At 36.7% G+C, this 22,838-nt stretch overlaps 2 protein-coding genes and 1 long non-coding RNA gene across 3 annotated transcripts; 1 reads left to right on the top strand and 2 right to left on the bottom strand.

Annotated features, from left to right (window-relative positions):
* Window positions 1-2,220: 2,220 nt before the first annotated feature.
* LOC108474979 (uncharacterized) lies at window positions 2,221-2,685 on the bottom strand. The gene has a single exon (XM_017777004.2). The coding sequence runs from the start codon at window positions 2,683-2,685 to the stop codon at window positions 2,221-2,223; it is 465 nt and encodes a 154-aa protein (XP_017632493.2).
* Window positions 2,686-19,562: 16,877 nt separating this feature from the next.
* On the top strand, window positions 19,563-20,325 carry LOC108475690 (uncharacterized). The gene is made up of 2 exons (XR_001870007.2): window positions 19,563-19,774; window positions 20,034-20,325. It is a non-coding gene; the product is annotated as an uncharacterized LOC108475690 (long non-coding RNA).
* Window positions 20,326-20,615: 290 nt separating this feature from the next.
* LOC108475562 (putative GEM-like protein 8) lies at window positions 20,616-21,818 on the bottom strand. The gene is made up of 3 exons (XM_017777541.2): window positions 21,573-21,818; window positions 21,396-21,476; window positions 20,616-21,306 (listed from the first exon to the last, which is right to left on the bottom strand). The coding sequence occupies exons 1-3, from the start codon at window positions 21,709-21,711 to the stop codon at window positions 20,837-20,839; spliced, it is 690 nt and encodes a 229-aa protein (XP_017633030.1). The 5' UTR covers window positions 21,712-21,818; the 3' UTR covers window positions 20,616-20,836.
* Between the last annotated feature and the right edge of the window lie 1,020 nt (window positions 21,819-22,838).

Below are 22,838 nucleotides of genomic sequence, written 5' to 3'. Positions count from 1 at the left end.
TTTTCCCAACTGCATCAGCACACAACCTAAACCATTCAAAGATGCATCACTTTATACAACATATGGTACACCTGATTCTGGTTGAGTCAACACTGGAGCTTTTGTCAACATATTCTTCAACTGATCAAAACTTTGCTGGCATTCGTCAGACCACACAAACTCAACATTCTTCTGTAGCAATCGTGTAATAAGCAAAGCAATCATTGAAATTTTTTTAATAAAACGACGATAATATTCAGCTAAACCTAGAAAACTTCGTACTTCCATTACATTCCTTGGAGTTTTCCAATTTACCACTGCAGATACTTTACTCGGATCTACTCAAATCCCTTCGGCTGAAACAATGTGACCTAGAAATCTAACCTCATGAAGCCAAAATTCACATTTGCTGAATTTTGCATATAATTGCTTTTCTTGCAAAGTTTGTAGCACTATCTTTAAATGCTGAGCATGCTCGGGTTCTGTCTTTGAATAAATCAGTATATCATCGATAAACACAACTGCAAATCTATCCAAATAAGGCTGAAAAATCTGATTCATTAAGTCCATAAATCCAGCAGGGGCATTAGTTAAACCAAAAGGCATTACCAAAAACTCGTAATGACCATACCAAGTTCAAAGGCGCTTTTGACATCACATTCTTTAACTTTCATTGATAATATCCGGATTGAAGATCTATATTTGAAAACACTAAGACCTTTCAACTGATTAAACAAATCATCAATGCGAGGCAAAGGATATTTATTTTTAATTGTAACCCTATTTAGCTGCCTGTAGTCTATGCACAGTCTTAGAGATCCGTCTTTCTTTTTCACGAACAAAACTGGTGCACCCCAAGGTGACATACTCGGTCTAATAAACCCTTTATCTAGTAATTCCTGCAACTGTGTCTTCAGCTCTTTTAACTCAGCTGGTGCCATACGGTATGGTATCACTGATATTGGAGCTGTCTCCGGTACTACATCAATCACAAATTCAACTTCCTGATCTAATGGTAAACTCGGTAATTCTTCAGGAAATACGTCAGGAAATTCATTAACAACTGGCAATTGTTCTAGTTTTGGTTCAGATCCTCGAGTATCAAGGATGTAAGCTAAAAATACTTCATTACCCTTCCGCATTAACCTCTGAGCCGAAAAAGCTGAAATAATTTTAACAATATCATTTGAATTTTCAGGCTCAACAAACCTGTCTGACATTTCAAACTGATCTGCTTCTCACGAAAATTTACCACAGCATCATATTTTTTCAACCAATCCATTCCCAGTATAACATCAAATTCCTGAAAGGGTAGCAAAATTAAATCAGCATGGAACTCACAGCCTTTTATTTTCAATGGACAATTTCGACACAATAAATTTACTATCACCTTTTATCCTAACGGATTAGTAACTTGAATATCATATTCAGTTGGTTCAACAGACAATTTCTTTTCTAATGCTAATACTATGCAAATATAAGAATGTGTAGACCCTGGGTTAATTAATGCATATACAATAACATCAAAGAGATAGAAAGTACCAGTAATAACGTCTAGAGCCGTGGCTTCTTCCCTAGCTCGGATGGCGTATGTACGTGCTGGTGCTCTAACCTCTGACCGAGCAATAGAATCTTTTGCACTCGAGCGAGTAGCTGTTGTAGCTCTACTTTGACTCGCACGTTTACTTCTCTGAAAAGTAGTCATCTTTTTCTTTTTCTGTTCTTCTTCATCTTTTTGTAACAGAAGAGAATTCTGAATAAAATGATCAGTGGCTCCACATTTGTAGCAAGCTTCTATTTTACCTCTGCATTCACCCAAGTGGTATTTTCCACAGTGTTGACATTTAGAACTGGGAGTATTTTGTACACTGGCTTCAATAGCAATTGATCTTATTGATATTCCACAATAAGGTTGAGTTACTCTAGTCTTCGATCGTTTAGGTACCGATGTAGCTCGAATGGAATCCTCCTTAAACTTTTTAATCGGAAATGCTGAAAATGATTTGGAGGAGCTTCTTTTATAAGATTCTTTATTTCTTCTTTCCTGTTGCATCTTTCTATTGTACACTTCTTCCATCTTTTGAGCCCAATCTGATAAAACCACAAATTCTCGAATTTTCGTACCACCTATCATCATTCTGATTTCATCATTCAGACCTTCTTCAAATCGAACACACATGTCTTCTTCTGTAGGAACAATCTCTCGAGCATATCTACTAAGGTATACAATCTCCTCTCGATTCACCATCGTCCGATTTCCTCGTCAAGATCAAGAAATTCTCTCTTTTTCTTTTCTAAATATCTTTTACCAATATATTTCTTTTTAAACTCGGCTTGGAAAAATTCCCAAGTAAGTTTCTCGGCTGGTACCACAGCTTCTATTGTCTCCCACCAGTGATATGCTTCTTTTTTTAACACTGAAACAGCACACCTTAAATAGTCATCAGGAGAACAAGCCATTTCTTTAAAAACTCTTATCGTGGTCTGCAACCAATACTCAGCTTTTACTAGATCATCATCTGACCTACCCCGAAATTCTTCAGCCCTAAATTTTCTGAGTTTTTCTACTGGAGTTCTCTTACTTGATTCAGTTACCGAAGGAGGAGGTGGAGGAGCAACCGAGGACACTACTGGTGGTACTGTAGGAGGAAGAGGTTGCTGGGTCTGACTCTTTTCCTGTATCCTCTTATTATACCACTGATTCATTACTCCAATAATCATGTTTCTAAGTTCTTATTCTCGCATCAAGGAAATTGGAACATCGCTACTTGTCCTTTGTTCAGATGTATGTACTCTACTATTTGCTTCTTTCTGTTCAGCATGTTCAGGTCTATCCGACATTTTTACAATCTATTAAAAAAATAAGGGTTAAATCGGATCATACACATCATACTATTACAGATTTATATGGCATGTATTTCTAAACATTTTACACATCACGTTCATTTCGAGAATCGGCTAAACCGGGCTCTGATACCAATAAATGTAACACCCCCTAATCCCAAACTGTCGTCAGAATAGAGTTACGAGGCGTTACCAAGCATATTGATTAATTTACAAATAATTCATCAATAAACAACAAATATATTAAAATTAAATCATTAAGTCTCTTTTATGAACCCTCGAGGCCTAAATCACATATTATAAATGAATAGGGACTTCTTCAAGTACTCCGAAAATTTTTTGTAATATAATAATAATAATTATTATTATTTTTAAAAAAAATTCAATATAACCCCTTTAGAAACATCTGACCTTCCCGCAATTTCAAATTTGCAACCAATTCAACACAACAACAACTCAACAAATACAATCTTCATCCAAATCACATTCGTTTCATAACAATATCACTAATCCTTATTTTATCTAACATTATATTCATTCATACTTTCAAGTAGTATTTAAACATCTTAATTAATTTCCATTCATATCATATATCAACTTATATTAACTTAACTAATATATTCATGAGTTGATACAAAACATAGTCATATAAGCTCCTATACATGCCATATAAACCATTTAAAGTATTTATAACAAAATCTATCGGAAAGTCGAGATAGTGTGACTTGAATGTGATGATCCGATCCTCTGACCCTCCCGTTAATCTACAAAGAGCAATAAACATTACAAGTAAGCTGGCTATAGCTTAGTAAGTTCGTCGGTTTAAACCATAAACCTTACCAAATATTAGTTTCCAAAATTCAAATCATATAGAAATTTCAAGTAAGTTACTTTCATCCTGTAAGTCATAATCTCATTTTAAAAAATAATTTACTTAATTGAACTCATAAATAATGATAACATTACTTACATTTCTTTTTCCACACGTTACAATTACGACTTACCAACTTGTCTATTTAAGGAGCGACTTACGAATTTGAGTACATCGTGATCTGAAGCCCGAAGTCTAACTGAAGCACATAAGTGCTAAACGAAAGCCCGAAGGCTAACTGAAGCACATAAGTGCTAAGCGGAAGCTCGACGGCTAACTGAAGCTCACTAGAGCTAAACTGAAACCCCAAAAGGGTTAACTGAAACTTATATGAGTTAACGGAAGCTCGTAAGAGCTAAACAGAAAGCAAGCACGAGAATTCGCAACAAATACTGAATCTCGGTTTACTTGGGTAATTTACCGTCAATTCATCTTTTTTACTGAAATATCGTACTCATTTCCTACATTCCGTTCCTCCGAAATACTCAGTTCAATTTCATAACTTTTGTACGCAATTTACTTATTTTCAACAATTAATATACATAAATATTAATCACCATTCATAAAATAATATTGAAATTTAATAACTAATCGCATTTAACTTACCCTAACAATTTGCGTGAGTTGTAGAGATTTCGAACTATTCCTAATTTTCTCTTTTCCTCGTTTATCCTCGATTTCTTGATCTATAATATAAAATTTTTCACTTATCAGTATTGACTTCACATTCATTTTATTTCACATCCTTAATGTTTATAACCCGCTTATAAGTAACATTATCTACAATTTCACTATTTATCTATGTATATTCAATCATGTCTGTCCATGTCATAGTCACTAAATTATTTTTATCTTGAGCTACAAAACTCCAAATTATGATCTGCTAATTTTCCCTGAAAATAGAATCACATATCTTCTTATCATAAAATTTTTAGAATTTTTGGTTTAGCCAATAAGTATAGTTTATTCTTTAAAGTCACCCCTATTCTGCTGTCTGATAGTTCTGACCTTTCTTCACTAAAAATTAATTATCTCCTCGTACGAAATTCAGATGATATTCCCATTTGTTTTTCTTGAAAATAAACTTATTCAGGATTCTATACATATAAATTGAAGCCTATAATTATTTTTATTCAATTTTTTATAAATTTTCAAAGTCAGAATAGGGGAACCCGAATTCATTCTGACCTTGTCTCACAAAATTTATTATATCTCATGATTTACAAATCCATTGCTTACATGAGAAACTAGACTCAATAAGATTTAATTTAATAATTTGTTCATCTTTTAATTCGATTTCTACAATTTATGGCGATTTTTCAAAGTTAGTCTACTGCTACTGTCCAAAATTGTTTTAGTGCAAGCTGTTTATTACCATTTTTCCCCTAAGCTTTTAATAAATAACAATTTCGTCCCTACTCAATTAGCCTCTCAATTGAGCTGATTTTTCTCAATTAATACTTTACCTAGACATTATAAGCTATTTCACAACTATTAAAATTTAGAATTTCCACATAAAACCTTAACTTCAACTCTTTCACCATTAGGTCCCAAACATTCACTTTCCATTCAATTCTTTCAATAAAATCAGCATATAAACAATTTCAAGCTCTAATTCCATGCTAAATCATCATATACTTCCAGCTCATATTTATAGAAACTTCCAATTTCTTTCATAAAATCAAAAACTAATGAATTCAACAAGTGGACGTAGTTGTAAAAATCATAAAAACACAAAAATTTCAAGAAATAATCAAGAACTGAACTTACTTGTAGTAAAAATATAAAAAACCAGCTTAAGAAAACCCTTCTATGGTGTTTTTTCTGATGAGAATGCAGAAAAATAAAGAGAAATCTAGATAATTCCACTTTAGTCCTAGCTTTATTAAGTAAATTTTGTAATATTTCAAATTTGCCCTTAATTCATCAATTTTCCTGCTGATTTCATGCCCTTTTCTGTCCAGCCCAAATAGACCTTGGGTCTATTTGCCTTTTAAACCCTCTTTCTTTTATCATTTAAACTATTTATTCATTTCCTATAATTTTACATTTGTTACAATTTAGTCCTTTTAATTCAATTAACTATCGGAACTTTAAAATTCCTTGACGAAACTTTAATATTAACTTATTAACACTCAATAAATATTTATAAAAATATTTATGACTCGTTTTAAAATTTTTAAACTCTCGATACTTCGTTTTCGTTTCTAATTTTTTAAATGTTTATTTCTAGTACACTATTCGCTATTTCAAAAATTTTCCTAACTTTACATTTAACTTATATTCACTAAATTAAAAATATTTTCCACTCATTTTTCGGATTTAGTGATCTCAAATCACTGTTCCGACACCACGGAAAAGTTAGGCTATTACAAGTCTTATAGCAACTTCAGGAAGATAAGGTTTGTGACTTCAACCCGCTCCACTACAACTTCAGGGAAACAAAGCCGGTGGCTAAAATATTTTCCATAGCTAAGACATGGAGACAAGACTCATCATCTTCGATCTGCTCCATAGCCGATACATGGAGATAAGATCTGTAGTTTTCAGTCCACTTCTTGCAACTTCAGGAAGATAAGACTTGTATCTTCAACCTGCTCTCTGCAACTTCAGAGAGATAAGGTTAGTGGCAAAAATTTGCTGCATAGCCGATACATGGAGATAAGATCTATAATTTTCAGTCTGCTTCTTGCAACTTCAGGAAGATAAGACTTGTATCTTCAACCTGCTCTCTGCAACTTCAGAGAAATAAGGCTGGTGGCTAAAATCTACTCCATAGCCGATACTTGGAGATAAGACTCACCATCTTCGATCTACTCCATAGCCGATACATGGAGATAAGATCTATAATTTTTAATCTGCTTCCTGCAACTTCAAGAAGATAAGACTTGCATATTGAGCCTGCTCTACTGCAACTTCAGAAAGATAAGGCTTGTTACTTCAACCTACTCCACTGCAACTTCAGGGAGATAAGGTTTGTAATCTTCGATCTATTCCACTGCAACTTTAGGGAGATAAGATCTGATTTCACCAATGCTACTACACTGTCATTTGAGACATGTCCTGTAGACTCAGTTTCATATATCTATGCTTATGCCAAATTATTAGGATGCTATGATCGAAATAAATCAAATGCTCCTAACTAGATGTGATGCTTATGTCAAATAATTAGGATGCTATGATCGAAATGAATCAAATGCTCCTAACTAGATGTGTTATGAATGATATGAATGTAAAAATGTCATGAGAATGATTCCCCATTTTTTTAAAAAAAAAAACTTAAAGTGTCATCCCTCATTATTCATCAGAGTTTTATCACATCGTATTTTGCTGCCTTCCTGCTCGAGTAGCATTTCCAATAAATCCCACAGAAACAACCTATTTTGCTCAACTGGTTTGCCCCATTGCAACTTCAGGGTCTATTTCACTGTATTTCTAGAATCAAATATTTGTACCATCTTTAAACCCCATCTTGTCACCTAGAAACTTTCATTAATTCGGTCTATTACACCACACCTTAGCATCATGACCAGATATGTACGTCCGACATTTATATTAATGAGGAATATCATGATCCATTCTTATGCTTTGGCTGACACAATATCCTATTTTGTTATTCAATCAATATCTTTGACTGAAAATCTGAAGAGATAATCCCAATTTGATCACAAATATCCCACCCCTAAGTTGGGTAAGTTCTAATCAAAAGTCCTATTTCAGATTCTTGTTCCATTTAGAAACTCCCAGAGTAATATACCAAAACCTCTTTTGTAAAAGTATTATTAGACCATTAATCGTTATTTCAATACAAGTACGTGAGCACAAAGATAAAGATAGATAAAACTGAAGTTTATTAGGAATAAGATTCAAGAAAAATAGATTAATCAAGGAAAGCAAATATTGCTAGAGTACAAAAATAGGTAAAGGGGAACAAAAATGAATGCCCCAAATATCGCAGCCTAAGCTCCTCCGTATGAACTCCATGAAGACCATTTTGAGCTTATCATGTGCCTAAGAGATCTAACGTATTCTGTCGATGCCCCAAGACATGCGTACATCCTCTTCATTAATTCCAGCATAATAAGACTACCACCTAAACCATCCTTGGTCAAAATTTGAATTGCCCTTTTCGGGTTTTCAGTTCAAAACCCCTTTGGTCTCGAGGCGCCTTTTGCGGGTTTTCCCCTCGGCCTCTCTATTTTTTTTAGGCGCCCTTTGCAGGTTTTCACCTCTTAAGCGAAGTATTTCATGACTGAATCCGAATTTACTGGGTTAGGTATGCTCCTACCATCCATCTCAGTTAGTATCAGTGCTCCTCCAGAAAAAGCCTTCTTTACCACGTAAGGTCCTTCCCAGTTTGCCATCAATTTCCCTCTGAAATCTTTTTGCATAGGGAGAATTTGTTTCAATACCAAGTCCCCCTCATGGAATATTTTGGGGCGAACCTTTTTGTTGTAAGCTCGCATCATTCGCCTCTGGTACATTTGACTATGACAGATAGCCTTCAGTCTTTTTTCTTCAATCAAGTTCAGCTGATCATACTGGGACTGAATCCATTCTGCTTCATCTAGCTTCAACTCTGATAAAACCCGGAGAGAAGAAATTTCAACTTCAATGGGCAAAACTGCTTCCATCCCATAAACCAATGAGTAAGGTGTTGCCCCAGTAGAAGTTCTGACAGATGTTCGCTAGGCATAAAGAGCAAATGGTAACTTTTCATGCCAATCCTTGTAAGTCTCCGTCATTTTCCCACGATCTTTTTTATATTCTTATTAACTGCATAACCGCACTATTCATCTTTGGGCGATATGGTGATGAGTTGTGGTGCTTAATTTTGAATTGCCTCCAGATCTCTGCTATTACATTGTTATTCAAATTCAACACGTTGTCAGATATGATCCTTTCTGGCATGTCATATCGACATATAATCCTCTTCTTCAAGAACTTGCTGACTGCCAACTTTGTGACGTTGGCATATGAAGCAGCTTCTACCCACTTGGTGAAGTAATCGATGACCACAAAGATGAATCGATGCCCATTAGAAGCCTTTGGTGAAATTGACCCAATGACGTCCATGCCCTACATTGAGAAAGGCCACGGAGAAGTCATGACATGAAGGGGTGAAGGAGGCACGTGGATCTTGTCACCATAAATTTGGCACTTATGGTATTTCCTGGCATAGCTGATGCAATCTCCTTCCATTGTGGACCAGTAGTTCCCGAATCTCATGATTTTCCTGGCCATTGTGCACCCATTGTCATGCGTCCCGCAGACACCCTCATGGACTTCTTCCAGAATTTTCTTAGCTTCAACAGCATCAACACATCTTAATAGTACCTGATCTTTCCTCCTTTTATACAGGATTTCTCTATCCAAGACATAGTCATTGGCTAGCCTTCTCAATATTCTTTTAGCATTTTCCGTTGCCTGGTCAGGGTATTCACGATTCTTCACATATCGTAAAATATCATGATACCAGATAATCATCTTTTTCCTCTTCGTTGTCTATATTGCAACAATGAGCTGCAGCCTCATAAATACTCATCTGGATCAGCTTCATATTCTCTCATCCATTTACTCTGATCATAGAAGCTAATGTAGCCAAGGCATCTATCATTTGGTTTTTGTCTCGCGGGAGATAAAAGAAAGTGATATCATCAAACACCTTAATTAGATCTTGAACTAGCTCTCGATAGTTGATCAACTTTGGGTTTCTTGTCTCCCACTCACCTTTGAGCTGATAGATCACCAATGCAGAATCCCTGTACATCTCTAACACTCTAATTTTATATTCGATGGCTGCACTAATTCCCATGATACATGCTTCGTACTCTGCCATATTATTTGTGCAATCAAAATCCAATTTATAAGTGAACGGATAATGATCTCCAGCTGGGGATATCAAGACTGCCCTAATTCCATTACCGACGGCACTTGATGCTCCGTCAAAATTTAGTTTCCACAGATAATCTTCTGAGGTGTCCTCTACGGTAGTTGCCACATACATTAGATCTTCATTTGGGAAATCAAAACTCAAAGGCTCATAATCTTCCAAAGCTCTACTAGCTAAAAAATCTGCTATTGCACTTCCTTTCACAGCCTTTTGACTCACATAAACTATGTCGAATTCGAAAAGCAGAATTTGCCAGCGGGCCATCCTTCCACTCAAAGCAGCTGACTCCATCATGTACTTTAAAGGGTCCAATTTTGAGATTAACCCAGTCATGTGGTACAACATGTACTACCTCAATCTCCAAGTAGTCCAAACCAAAGTACAACATAATTTCTCAATCGCCGAGTATCTCATTTCACACTCAGTGAATTTCTTACTGAGGTAGTATATCACATTTTCTTTCTTTCCTGTCTTATCATGTTGACCGAGAACACATCCCATTGAACTGTCAAATACAATATCAACGGCTTACCAGGGCTAGGTGGTATTAGCACTGGGGGATTAGACAAATACTGTTTAACCTTGTCAAAGGTTCTCTGACACTCATCATCCCACACGCCCGGGTTGTGTTTCTTGAGAAGGCAAAATATGGGGTCACATTTATCAGTCAGCTGTGAAATGAATCGGGTAATATAATTTAGTTTTTCCAGGAAACCTTGAACTTCTTTCTGAGTGCGCGACGGAGGTAATTTTTGTATAGCCTTGACTTTGTCGGGGTAGACCTCAATTCCCTTTTCGCTGACTATGAAACCAAGCAGCTTCCCTGACCTAGCTCCAAAAGTACATTTTGTTGGATTAAGCTTTAGCTGAAACTTCCTCAATCTCAGGAACAATTTTCTCAAAACCTGCATATGCTCCTTTTTTGTTCGGGATTTTGTGATCATATCATCAACGTAGACCTCAATTTCTTTGTGCATCATATCGTGAAATAAGGTTATTATGGCCCTTTGATACGTTGCTCCAGCATTCGTCAACCCGAATGACATCACCCTATAGCAAAAAGTCCCCCATAAGGTTATGAATGGTGGTCTTTTCCATGTCTTCAGGATGCATCTTTATCTGATTGTACCCAAAGAAACCATCCATAAAGGAGAACAGTGAGTAACCTGCGGTGTTGTCCACCAAAGTGTCGACGTAAGACAAGAGGAAGTTGTCCTTTGGACTGGCCTTGTTTAAGTCCCTGTAATCTACACACATCCTCATCTTTCCATCTTTCTTAGGGACAGGGACAACATTAGCTACCCATTTTGAGTAATTAACAACTTGCAAGAACCCAGCATTAAATTACTTCCGGACCTCTTCTCTTATTTTTACTGCAACATCGGGTCTCATCCTTCGAAGCGTCTATTGAACAGGCTTGCACTCTTCTTTTATGGGGACCCGATGCACCGCAATATCAGCGCTTAGCCCAGGTATGTCTTGACATGACCACGCGAAGATATCCTTGAACTCTTGTAGTAAATCAATGAGGTCCCGTCTTGTTTCCTCAATTATGCAAGTTCCAATGTTCACCTCTTTTCCCTCTTCTAAGGTCACACTCTCGATTGTCTCTTTATAGGGTAGAATCTGTTTCTCTTCCTGTTCTACCAACGTTAAAAAATCTGAAGGTAAGTTACTGTCTTCATCATTTTCAAAATCCTAAGATCCCTCTAGACACACGCCTCGCTCAAAAAGGACTCTGGGTTTGTAACAGCGTCACTCATGCCATTGATATCTAGAGACTTATTGTAGGCACGAAAGAATATCCAACAAATAAATGAACCGAAGTATAGCTCAGAATAAGACATGAAAGTGCATTTATGTTGAAATAAATATTTTGAACATGAGCCTATTTCGCAAAAGATTCTTATTGCTACTAGGCTTTTAAAACAACAAGTGTGTTTTGAACATTACTCTTTATTAGCACTAAAAACTATAGGAATTTCCTCCGCAGTCCAGTTGTTCAGAACACTTCTAGGCTCATAAGAGCGAACGCTTGTTAAGTCATGTTTCATCACTTTCTCTTCAGATATGATATTGATATTCAAATTTTTCATTGCGTCTTCAGTTGTTCCCTTTCTTGTCATCTTCAATTCAGGATAAATAACTCCACTTGACATAAATGTATAGGATATATGGGGAAAAGTCATTGATTCCCACTCAAGTTCTGCTCCATTCAGTTGTGGTCTTCATTTTCTCTGCCTCCTTTTCATCTCCTTTCTTTTCTGCTTTGCATCTAGCCTATACCCTAAGCCAAAGCGATCTTATTTATCAGCCAAATTTGGCACCTCAACTCGTCCATGAAGATACTTTCCAAGTCCTCTTCAGGCAATGTTCCTATTCTCACTGTTAATTGTAAGCTCATCATCGTAGCCTCAGACATTCTTGGCATTGGGACCCTGCCCCTTTCAATGATGAAAGTTGCATTTACAAACTCTAATGACCAAAAGGAACACTAAATTGCTTCATCATCATTTTCTATATATGGTACACTACTAGTAACGGATGCAATAATGTCCTCCTCAGCATTTATCGTTATCAAGCGGCCCTCCGTCACTAACTTTAACTTTTGGTGCAACGATGACGGTATTGCCCTTGCTGAGTGAATCCAAGGCCTCCCCAACAAGAAATTATAAGAAGGCTTGATATCCATCACAAGGAAATCTACCTTGTATGTGTTTGGTCCTATCAGCAGAGGTACCTCAGTCCTTCCCATCACTTTCCTCTCAATGCCATCAAATGCCCTCACTGTGTTATGGTATGTCTTCATATGAGAGCTGTCTATTGGTAACCTATTTAATGTGGACAAGGGAAAAACATTCAGCGCTGACCCATTATCAATTAATACCCCCGGCAGTGTATACCCTTTGCAGCGAGTGGTGATGTACAAAGCCTTAGTGGATCCCATGCCCCCTGGTGGTATTTCATCGTCACTGAAAGAGATGAAGTGATCGGCGCTTACGTTACTGATAATGCGGTCTAGCTTGTTCACTGAAATATCTTCAACGACATAGGTCTTGTTCAACACCTTCATCAACGCATTTCGGTAAACCTCCAAGTTTTAGAGCAAAGCTAGTACCGATGTGCGTACCAACTGCTTGTGCAACTGTTCCACAACACTATACTCACTGTGTTTTAGGAACTTTAAAAATTCTTTAGCTTCATCTTCAGTTATGGTTCATTAACCAGTGGTTTTGTCCTCTCTTTCCCTTGTTCAATCATCACGGACTTCCCTTTTCCAGGTTCGACCTTTGTACTTGGCGTACTGACCAGACTCTCTTCCCTTGGATATGTCACATTACAGTTGTAATTCTAAGGCACCCTTTTGTTATCCTTATACGGAAAAGCCGCGGGTCTCTGGATTACAACTCTCGGTGTAATTTTTGCTCTAACTTCATTAATTTTCAGTAGCGAAATGATCACCACTTGGTGATTAACCTCAGAAACCTTCTCTATCAACCCCTCCTCCGAGGTGCATACATCTTCCTTCTCAGTAAACTCAAAGAACTCTAGCTCTTTGCTGTCCATTAGAACATGTACCAGGGCTCTAAATTCATTACATGTTTCTATCTCATGGCCCTCCTCTCCATGGAACTCACAATAGTTCCCTGCTTATCGGGATTTGCTCTCAAAATATTACATGATTAGACTTTTCTCTACCATCTTCTTCAAAACCTCCCTCATCGGGGTTCTTACTTCTGCCGCATCCAAATTAATTCTCCTTCCTATATTCTCTATTATTGCATTTACCCCTTTATCAGTATGATTGGGTAGTGAATTTCCTACACCAGGTGCATTATCAAATTTCAAAACACCCATGTTGTTGAGCCTTTCGACTACCCTCTTAAAAGAAGTGCAGTTCTCTATCGAGTGACCCACGATTCCAGCATGATATTCACATTGAGCACTTGCATCATACCACTTAGGGTATAGGGGTTGCAGTGGTTTTAAGTAGAAAAGAGATACGACGTGTGCATCAAACAAACTTTTGTACAGCTCCCGATACTTTACTGGAATGAGAGTAAACTGGGGCTTCTCTGTGTTCTGCTTTGTATTGGGTTCCTACCTTGGCGAAGCTTGCTGGTCCATAGCTACCACTTTCAGTTGATTTACCATGATTGGCTTCGCATAACCCATATTCACATTGCTAACTTCATTTTCTTTCTTTTTTGGGGCTGACCTCCTGGTACTTTCCCCTGCCTCTATCTTTCCGTACCTTATTGCATTCTCAATCATTTCACCAGACATAACTATATCCGCAAAACTCTTAGTTGAGCTTCCCAACATGTGATTAATAAAAGGTGCCTTCAAGGTATTAGTGAAAAGCATGGTTGTTTCCTTTTCCAACAGTGGGGGTTGGACTTGTGTAGCAATCTCCCTCCATCTCTGAGCATATTGCCTGAAACTTTCATTTGATTTCTTCTCCATATTTTGTAATGTGATCCTATCAGGCGCTATGTCAGTCACATGGCCATATCGTTTCATAAAGGCCTGAGCTAAGTCTTTCCATGATTTAACTTGGCTACGATTCAACTGATTGTACCATTTGGCTGCAGCCTCAGTCAAACTGTCCTAGAAACAGTGGATCAATAACTGATCATTATTGACATGGCCAGTCATTCTCTGACAAAACATCGTGATATGAGCCTCAGGGCAACTAGTTTCGTTGTATTTTTCAAATTCTGGCATTTTGAACTTCAGAGGGAGTACCAAATTTGGGACCAGGCTCAACTCCTTGGCATCCATTCCACAATGATAATCAGCCCTTTCCAACGCCCTGAATTTTTTCTCCAACCACTTGTATCGGTCTTCTAATCACTTTGGAAATTCTACTCCTGCCTTTCCTACTTCCGCGACCTCATCGAAGTCAGGGACTGTAGGATTTGCACGATTGTCTTCGGGGTTAGAACACGAGCCCATTGGAAAATTTAATGATGCCGAAATACCAGTCTGATATTAGGGTTTGATACTGACAAACACCTTTTGCGGAGGCACTGGGGTGTTTGTTGGGGTGAAACCCGGAGGGTAAGTAAGAATCCCACTATCATCCTCAGCATTGATCATGAGACTCTTTCACTTTTCCGGCCTTCCTACTAGTAGTTGAGTCAATTCACTCATCATACTCCTCTGAGATTGCAGCATTTGATCTTTCATATCTTGCTATATCTTAGCTAATTGCTCTTGCATTTGCGCTTGCATCTGTTCCTGCATTTCTTTCTACATTTGCTCTAATTTTTCCAACCTTTGATCCATAGCTTTGGTCTTTTTCCGTGTGTAGTATTGATGTTCCAGGGTAACTATAATACAATTTTTTAATCAGGATTCTTTTGTGAAATTTAATGCACATGATGCGATAAAATGAAAATGCATGAAATGTATGCAAAACTAAAGAGACGTCGATTCTGATTCAATTTCATTTAAAAACTTTATTAAAAAGAAAAATCCTTTACATAAAATAGATCATATATACAGCTTAGCCCTAATGCTCAAAGTTTTAACTTTCTTAAGAAGGTACGCTAGCTCACGACCCCGGTTCTACTCTAACTCATACTTTACACTTAGCACATCAGCTTGAACCGCTAAGGTCTGTAGATAATCAGCCACTTCTCGAATCTGAGCCACGGCTTCACCCATGATATGATCTCTATCCCTGACCTGGTTCTGTGATTGGCGAAGCTGTTCCTTCCACTCTCATTGTTCGACTCAAGTAATTCAATTCGAATCTCACAGCTTTGTAGTGCAGTCTCGAGCTCTTCTACCTTCCCTTTCAAATCTTCAATCCTACTCAAGCTGGCTCTTAATTCAATATCAGAGTTACGACCACGATGCTGATACAGGGCCTTTTTCAGCTCCACTACCCGAGCTACCAACATCTCTTTATCACCTTGGCCTTCAACCAAACTCTTCTTTAAGGCGCTTTCACGTGTTCGAGCATCATGAAACCTCTTCTCCCACTGATCAGCTCTAGCCTTTTCCTCTTGAATTTCCTGTCGCCACTACTCTTACGTCTTCCCCAACCCGGTAGTTCTCATCGACATACGTAGCTTCTTATAATCAGTTTTCAAACTGTCTAGGTCTTCCTCAACCTTCTTTTTCCCTTTTCTCAACCTTTCGGCCTTGAGTTTCTGAACGTCGGCATCCAATCTCAAATGCATCTTTTCCTCTTCCAATTGTTCTATCTTTTCCCTAACTCCGCATTTTTCTCTTCGAAGTCCCGTTTTACGATTTCAAGCTCGGAGGGGATTACTTGCAAATATCCTTCCATCGTACTAAAACACCTCCAAACTCGACTCGGAGATATTATCATTAAATCTTTTACTCAACCACCCATTTTATTCAAAAGTCGTCATTGATCCAATAACCAAACTCTCCATCCGGCACGCCTGTTTTCAAGCATCTGAAATCTCTTGAACGTTCTTCTTATAATTCTTCTCCTTATACACGAACTCACTCTGGGCTAATCCATGTGTCATCGGTATAGACTGTCTTGACCTGTATTGTCTTAAAACGAGTAAAGGGGCATAACCAGCAGCTCCCCAAATTCCAAGTAGAGGTACCCAATCAAAACTCCCACACCGATAGAGGATCTCATCAGGAACAAATTAAGGAGCTCTTCACTCAACATCCTCTTCCTGAAGATTTCGGAGGAGCGTGATCCAATTTTCTTCTAATATGTCATATCTCCTAGACATGGCTGCTATCTCCTTTAACGGGGAGTAACTCTTGAAAAAAAACCCTTTAGAAAACCTTATCCACCTTCCAGAAATGGCTGTGGAACTAAGCCAACAATAACTGCTCACACCCTATAAATCTACCTTCACTTGCCCTCCGACCTGCACTCAAGGATCTGAATGTCTCAGCAAGAATTGCCAGCACCGGTGTGACCCTTTATTAAGTCGATCAAAGAAATCGGCAACTGCTTCATCTATATGCTTTAAAGCCTTGGGGAAAATCACCAAACCATAGATACTCAAGGCGAAGACGTCAACTTTCCTCTTTGTATCTGGATGTGCTACGATCAGGTCCTTCAAAATTACCCAAGGAATGCACCTACCATCACATTTTTACTGAATTCGAGCTATAACCCATTATTCACTCATCCCAGTGATACTCATTAACTTCTTTATAAAAGCTGGGGCACTAGCAGCATTGGAATAAACTTTTTCGACTTGAACCTTTGGACAACGAAATAAAGCCGTATACTCCTCCACAGTAGGCACCAAGTCCACCTTCTCGAAGGTGAAACAACTATACGCCGGGTTCCAAAACTGAGCCATAGCCCGAAACAAGTACTTGTCCACCTTGATATCGAGCAGATAGGGTAAGTCACCATATCTTTGATAGAATAGTTGCTTGGTTTTATCATCCCAACGAGCCCATATATCCCTCAATTCCTGAAACTCGTTTTGGGTCACGTTGATGCGAGTGAAGCCCAACAACCCCGATGTATACCCCTTAGCTAGGCTATCCCTTTTCTCAAGTTGCATCTTCTCTGACCACATACGGACAGCCTCATTATCCTCTACTTTATCAAGGAATTCACTTTCCATAACAAGCTTTCTAATTTAGCAACCGAACAAAAATTGACACTTCTTTAATATGAAATGACATGCAAAACATAATCACAACAAAACACAACAAGTTAGTATCGAAAAATAAAAATTTAAGCAAATAGAAAATAATTAAACACCTAATTAGGTAATCACTAGAGTTCAACATAGCTCTACATAGGGCAGGCTCCTAGAGTTCACTATATGCGGCTCGGTTCTAAGAAAATGGTACCTAAACTAGTAGATTCCTCAACCCTCACCCATTATAGGCTCATGCGGATCAAGTTCAGTTCAGGGGAATACATTTCCCTATGGCCATGCGGAGGTGAAAACCTCACAAAGACATAGGTACGGATGTATCCCGGAAGCAATCCACTAGCCCATGCGGAGGTGAAAACCTCACGAATGCATAGTTTCTCACTCCTACTTAAAAATGTACGACCACAACGGTCATGCAAGATGATGCGAAGGGATATAAAAAAAACTCAAAATGTAAAACACGAATAAAATGAAAAAACCATAAAACCCATGAAATGCAATAAAAGGATTGTATGTTAAAATCTAAATTTTAAATTTTCGACAAAAGGACAGAAAATAATCAATTTTATGGCTTGACTCTCTTATTGGTCCCCAGTGGAGTCGCCAAGCTGTCGAAACCATTTTTATTTTGGAAAACGGGGATCGACTTTAAAATGAGGTATGGAGTCGCCACCGACCTTTTTTGAGGTGTAATCGGATCACCTTGAGGTTGATCATTTTAATAAAACATTTAATTTATTAAAATAATAATTTTAGGTCTACAAAAATTGAGAAAGAGGGTTCGGGAGTCGGTTACGCTCGAGGAAGGGTTAGCACCCCCGTAACGCCCAAAATTGGTACTAATTGATTACTGAACGTCCTATCGTTGAAAATTTGGAAAAAAAATTTAAAATACGATTCCTTTAAAAATGTATGAACAATTCAAATTGGATTTTTAGGTTCACTTGCTCCAAAGAAATAAAATACCACATCCAGCACGTTAGGACGCAATACTTTAAGCCTCCAAGAACTGAGATCACCTCATAATTTCCAAAACACGCAACGAATTCTTAGAAGGGTATTCCGTTATTTGGCCAAACGGATAAATCGAAACCCAACACGTTAGGGCACGATTTCCCGAATTTCCAAACACAAAACATTGCCTTGATTTGTGAAATTTCAAATAACCAATTACAAAACCGAGTCAAAGTATACTTGCTTGATTTGTTTGAAATAAAGGACAATCGATATTAAGCGGATATGGGAATTATAATCACGATGCAACAATAAAAATATAATTATATATATAAAACAATATAATATGGAGGAAAAAAAAATCACAATACATAAGACCATATGAAAACTAGGAACCTTCGCAAAACAATTCAAAAACCCGTATGAAAAATATACCAATGAGTAACACATGTTAAAATTTGACATAACTTATATGTATATAAAACTGATAATATATAAATAACTATTAAAACATATAATATACAAGAAGGATTCAAATAAATAGTGTATAACATAATTTCAAGTAAAACAAATTGATGTGATTAATTATGCATGTAAGAAAATAAAAAAATAATACATATACAAAGATACTAAAATATTCAAATGAATAAAATATACAATTTAAAATAAGATCCTAAAAGAAAGCTAAATTATACATAAATAAATTTTAAAGAAAATATATACATAATAAATTTAAAAGAAAATATTTACATAAAATATTATGAAAACAATAATGTATATAGAATGGAGCCAATTTTATCAAAAAAAAAAAAAATATATATATATATATATTGTATAATAATATATAAAAAGTATTTTAACTATATACTATACGAGAATTTAAAATGATACTACATAAAATAGAATTTTAAAATAATACTTTACAATTTGAACAAATAAAAATAAGGTAAAATTATTAAAGCACCCAAAATGTATGTTTAAATAATATTTTTTTTTTAAAAAAGTTGAATGTTAAATAAATTAAAGGAGTAATGAATTATACATGTTGAAATGGAAATAAGCTCAATTGAAATAAAACTAAACTAAATGGGACAATGAATAAGTAAAATAAGCCATTAAAACCAAAATCAGGACCCAAATGTAGCGCACGTATATTTGCAAGGACCGAAAAAGCAAATAAACCATGCCCCAAAACAATTCCTTTCAGCGCGGACTGAAATGAATGGACGCTCAAATTCCTGAGACAATTTAAAAGAACAGAAAATATAAACAAGCTTCAATTACAAGCCAGCGCAAGAGGAAAGGGACCAAACGCGAAATTAACCATTTAAAGAAATTGGGCGCACAGACCAAGTCAAAAGGGTGTCTGTTCCTTCTCCCAATGCTAGTCCCTTTTATTGCTTTAATTTAAAGCCTATTTCAAAACTTTTTGCTTAAAAACATTTCAATTCTTGTTTGTTTTTTCTTAAAAAAAAAAACTTTTGAGATACTCTCAACTCACGCCTCTTCTTCTCCCCTTTTTAGCCGGCACCGATCCCGTCAAAGATCTGTCGCGCCATGGCCACTGATGAAGGCCCGATTCTGGCGACAGGCTCACGATAATAGGTACTTCCCTTCCTTTACTTCTTGAATTTCGTATATAAAAAGAATGAAATAAAAAAAACCGAAAGAAAATCAAAGATAGAAAAATAATCACCTTCAAAAGATCTTGTTTGAATCAATTTTGTTTGCATGCTTTTTCGTACTCAATCCGTATTCAATTTCTCTCAAAAAAAAAGAGTTAAAAAAAAACCATTTACAATCAAAATTTAGAGGCTTTATACCCCAAAACAAGCGGTTTTTGGCCATTTTGCTCATGCTGCAGGTCGTGAAGACATGGGGGCGGAGAACACCGATGTGGGGTGAGCAATGCGCGAGTCGGGGGTCTTGCGTGGTGCATGGAGGCTGTTGGTGGCCATTGCTAAGGCGCGAAATAGATGGAAACCCTAGAGTTTTCGAATTTGGGCCTAGTGTTGTTGGGCCATTTGTAACTTGGCTTGTATTTTGGGCTGTTTTATGTAATTGGGTATTTGGGCTTATTTGTAAATGGACTCATTTGATGATCTGTTTTAATTTTGGTTTTTTGTATGTGTAATCCGGGCCAAAATTGGGTCTTATACTTGCTCCCTACTAACTCTTCCATTACCATCCCTAATTGCGTACCTCTTACCACAAGCATTGCAATTACTTGATTGAAATTAACCATTTTTAAGTGGATAAATTCTGCTATTAATCCATTTATTATTTGTAAGTTAGAGAAATTAACCATTTTTAAATGGATAAATTCTGCTAAAATTGCTGTCCTAATCATAAATCTGCCACATTTACAGTTGCCAATTGCACAATTACCTGCATAGATACCTGCAAATTCTCTCCCAATGGCTTATTTAAAGACTAAACACGTTACTGACACAACGTACTAGTAAATAAAACGTATCTTAATAAGGTTACAATGGACAGTTCCAATTTAGTAAAAATTGGCATAAAATAGAATTTAAATTTGATCCTTAATTAAGGATGGTGTATAATGTATATTCAATCTAGAACAACAATTTGTTTTTACAATTGTAACAGTGATTTACTGATTACTCATCCGCGTTTCATCTCATGAAACATTTGTTAAGCCACCTAGAAAGTGTCAACATCATACAGTCTCTGTGAGAGTACCTGCTGCAGACATTTGAAAGCTTTGTGATAATTCAAGAACCCCATGAACCAGATATCGAAACCATCCACTGTCACAATTTCCATGTACTTTTGCCATGGTTTCTTCATGTTTTCACTCTGGTTCACCCCCTTTATTTTCTCAACTGGAACCACAACCTTGTAATGGACTCTCAGAAATTCTCCATTTGCAGAAGGTACTTTGATTGATCTATCACTGCAAAAGGCAACCTTTTCAGATGAGATGAAAAGTAGGCCAGCAATAGGGCCTGCTGTTGTTGATAAATAGCATTGGCAAGCCTTCAACAGCTTCTCCCCTTCTTTGAAACTAAACAATTGCTTGAAAATCTTCTCTAACCCTCCTACTTGAAGAATCCTTGCCCCTAAACTCAGCTTTCCCTTCACTGTTTCACTGATCTTTGGCCCCAGTCTCACTGTAGTTTCAAAAATGAAAACTTTAGCTTTCATTTCACTTTAATCTTAAGAGACATCAATATAACTGATAGCTTAAGAGTGTTCATACCATGCTCTCGGACTCCATGGGCGAACATATCGGCTTTCTTCCCTAGCAAGTTCATCCTTTTGAGTACAAAGTTTCCTTTGCCTGCAATTACAAACAGTTTCTCATTAGAAAAAAGAAACAACTTTAACATGAAATTCCCATAATCCACAATTAGTGAAGATTGAAAGGGAGACCTACTTTTTGTACACCCTTGTGATGAAACGTGGTATTGGCCAGCAGCATCAGGTAAGTATTGCCTTGATGTTCTTCTCTCAACTCTATAAGTTGCTGCTTTGATTGGTACTCCAATAACTTGTTTAAGCATCTGGTTCTTCATTTTCTTTTTCTTTTTTTTTTTGATGAATGAAATGGAATTGAATGCCAACGAGCTGTTGAATGTTTCTTGAGGTTGTGATGAATCATGATTTTTGGGAAATGATGTGTATTTAAAGGGGGTGTAGAAGTGGAAGTTGAATCTAACTTTTTTGGTGCATGAGTCACCAATAGCTCATCAATTCCAAAAGTTAGAATCTGAAAGCAAAAAAGGAAGTTAGATTATAAGAAGATTTGGTTCCTTTAAGAAAAAGAAAAGATTCTTATTAATGATGTCCTCCAAGATGTTCAATAGACCAAACTCTAATACGAATATCCTTTTTAAGTATAAATAAATAGAAAACAACCATGGGAAGAAAAATATAATTATAAATGGAAAAGGCATAGTCCTTGAAAATGGGCAGTGCAGTAAAAAAATATAAAACAATACCCTGTGTAGTTGAGACAACCTTTTAAAATAACTTTTTTTTTTTCTCTTTTACCGACTCTGAGAAGATGTGGTTTTGCTACTTTCTGAGTTGGCATTGTAGCTTTCTGATGTCTGCCGCTCCTTACTGGTCAAGAAAGAAAAGCAATGAAAGGTTCACATCAACCAGCACAAATTGCATATTAAGGGATACGATAACATGCATCTTGCACGATAATGCAGTGACATCCATGAGCATGTGAGATCAACTGTGATGCTGAACAGCATCTTTGTTTATTGGACATTTTAAAGAGCTCTGAGTAGTAGCTCTCTCCAAAGTTGTTGGGTATTATTTTAAGTTGGATTTCTTTGTTTAAGAAATGATATATGTTGGTATTTCATATTATTTTCACAATACGTTTTGTTGCTAACAATTTGGTGAGCAATGATTTATTTGCTTTGCACTTTGTAGCTCTCTATGTTTAACACAGGTGAAATATGGTAAAGTGCTGGATTTTTAAATAGCTCAAAAATAGTTTAAAATTTCCAAATTCATTATGTACTTTCACATGGTGCAGGATTTATCCATACAATCTCTTTTCCTTTTTCACAGTTAATCCCTTTAAGGACAGGAATTATGGCTACAATCTTCATTTTCCTCTGTCAGTCAAGGGATCTTTAAAACCTCGGGAGCTTCTATTCTATATGTGATGAAAAGGGGAAGA

Source organism: Gossypium arboreum, chromosome 3 (genome assembly GCF_025698485.1).
Source record: "Gossypium arboreum isolate Shixiya-1 chromosome 3, ASM2569848v2, whole genome shotgun sequence".
In the NCBI taxonomy this organism is placed as follows: Eukaryota; Viridiplantae; Streptophyta; class Magnoliopsida; order Malvales; family Malvaceae; genus Gossypium; species Gossypium arboreum.
This window is presented reverse-complemented; position numbering and strand designations above follow the sequence as displayed.

Excerpts from the sequence above, each read along its gene's own strand:
- LOC108475562 (XM_017777541.2), bottom strand. The coding sequence starts at position 21,711 with ATGAAGAACCAGATGCTTAAACAAGTTATTGGAGTACCAATCAAAGCA. Across the intron at positions 21,477-21,572 it reads ATCACAAGGGTGTACAAAAA|GCAAAGGAAACTTTGTACTC; the intron begins GTAGGTCTCCCT and ends TTGTAATTGCAG. Across the intron at positions 21,307-21,395 it reads CCATGGAGTCCGAGAGCATG|TGAGACTGGGGCCAAAGATC; the intron begins GTATGAACACTC and ends TTGAAACTACAG.
- LOC108474979 (XM_017777004.2), bottom strand. The coding sequence starts at position 2,685 with ATGAATCAGTGGTATAATAAGAGGATACAGGAAAAGAGTCAGACCCAG.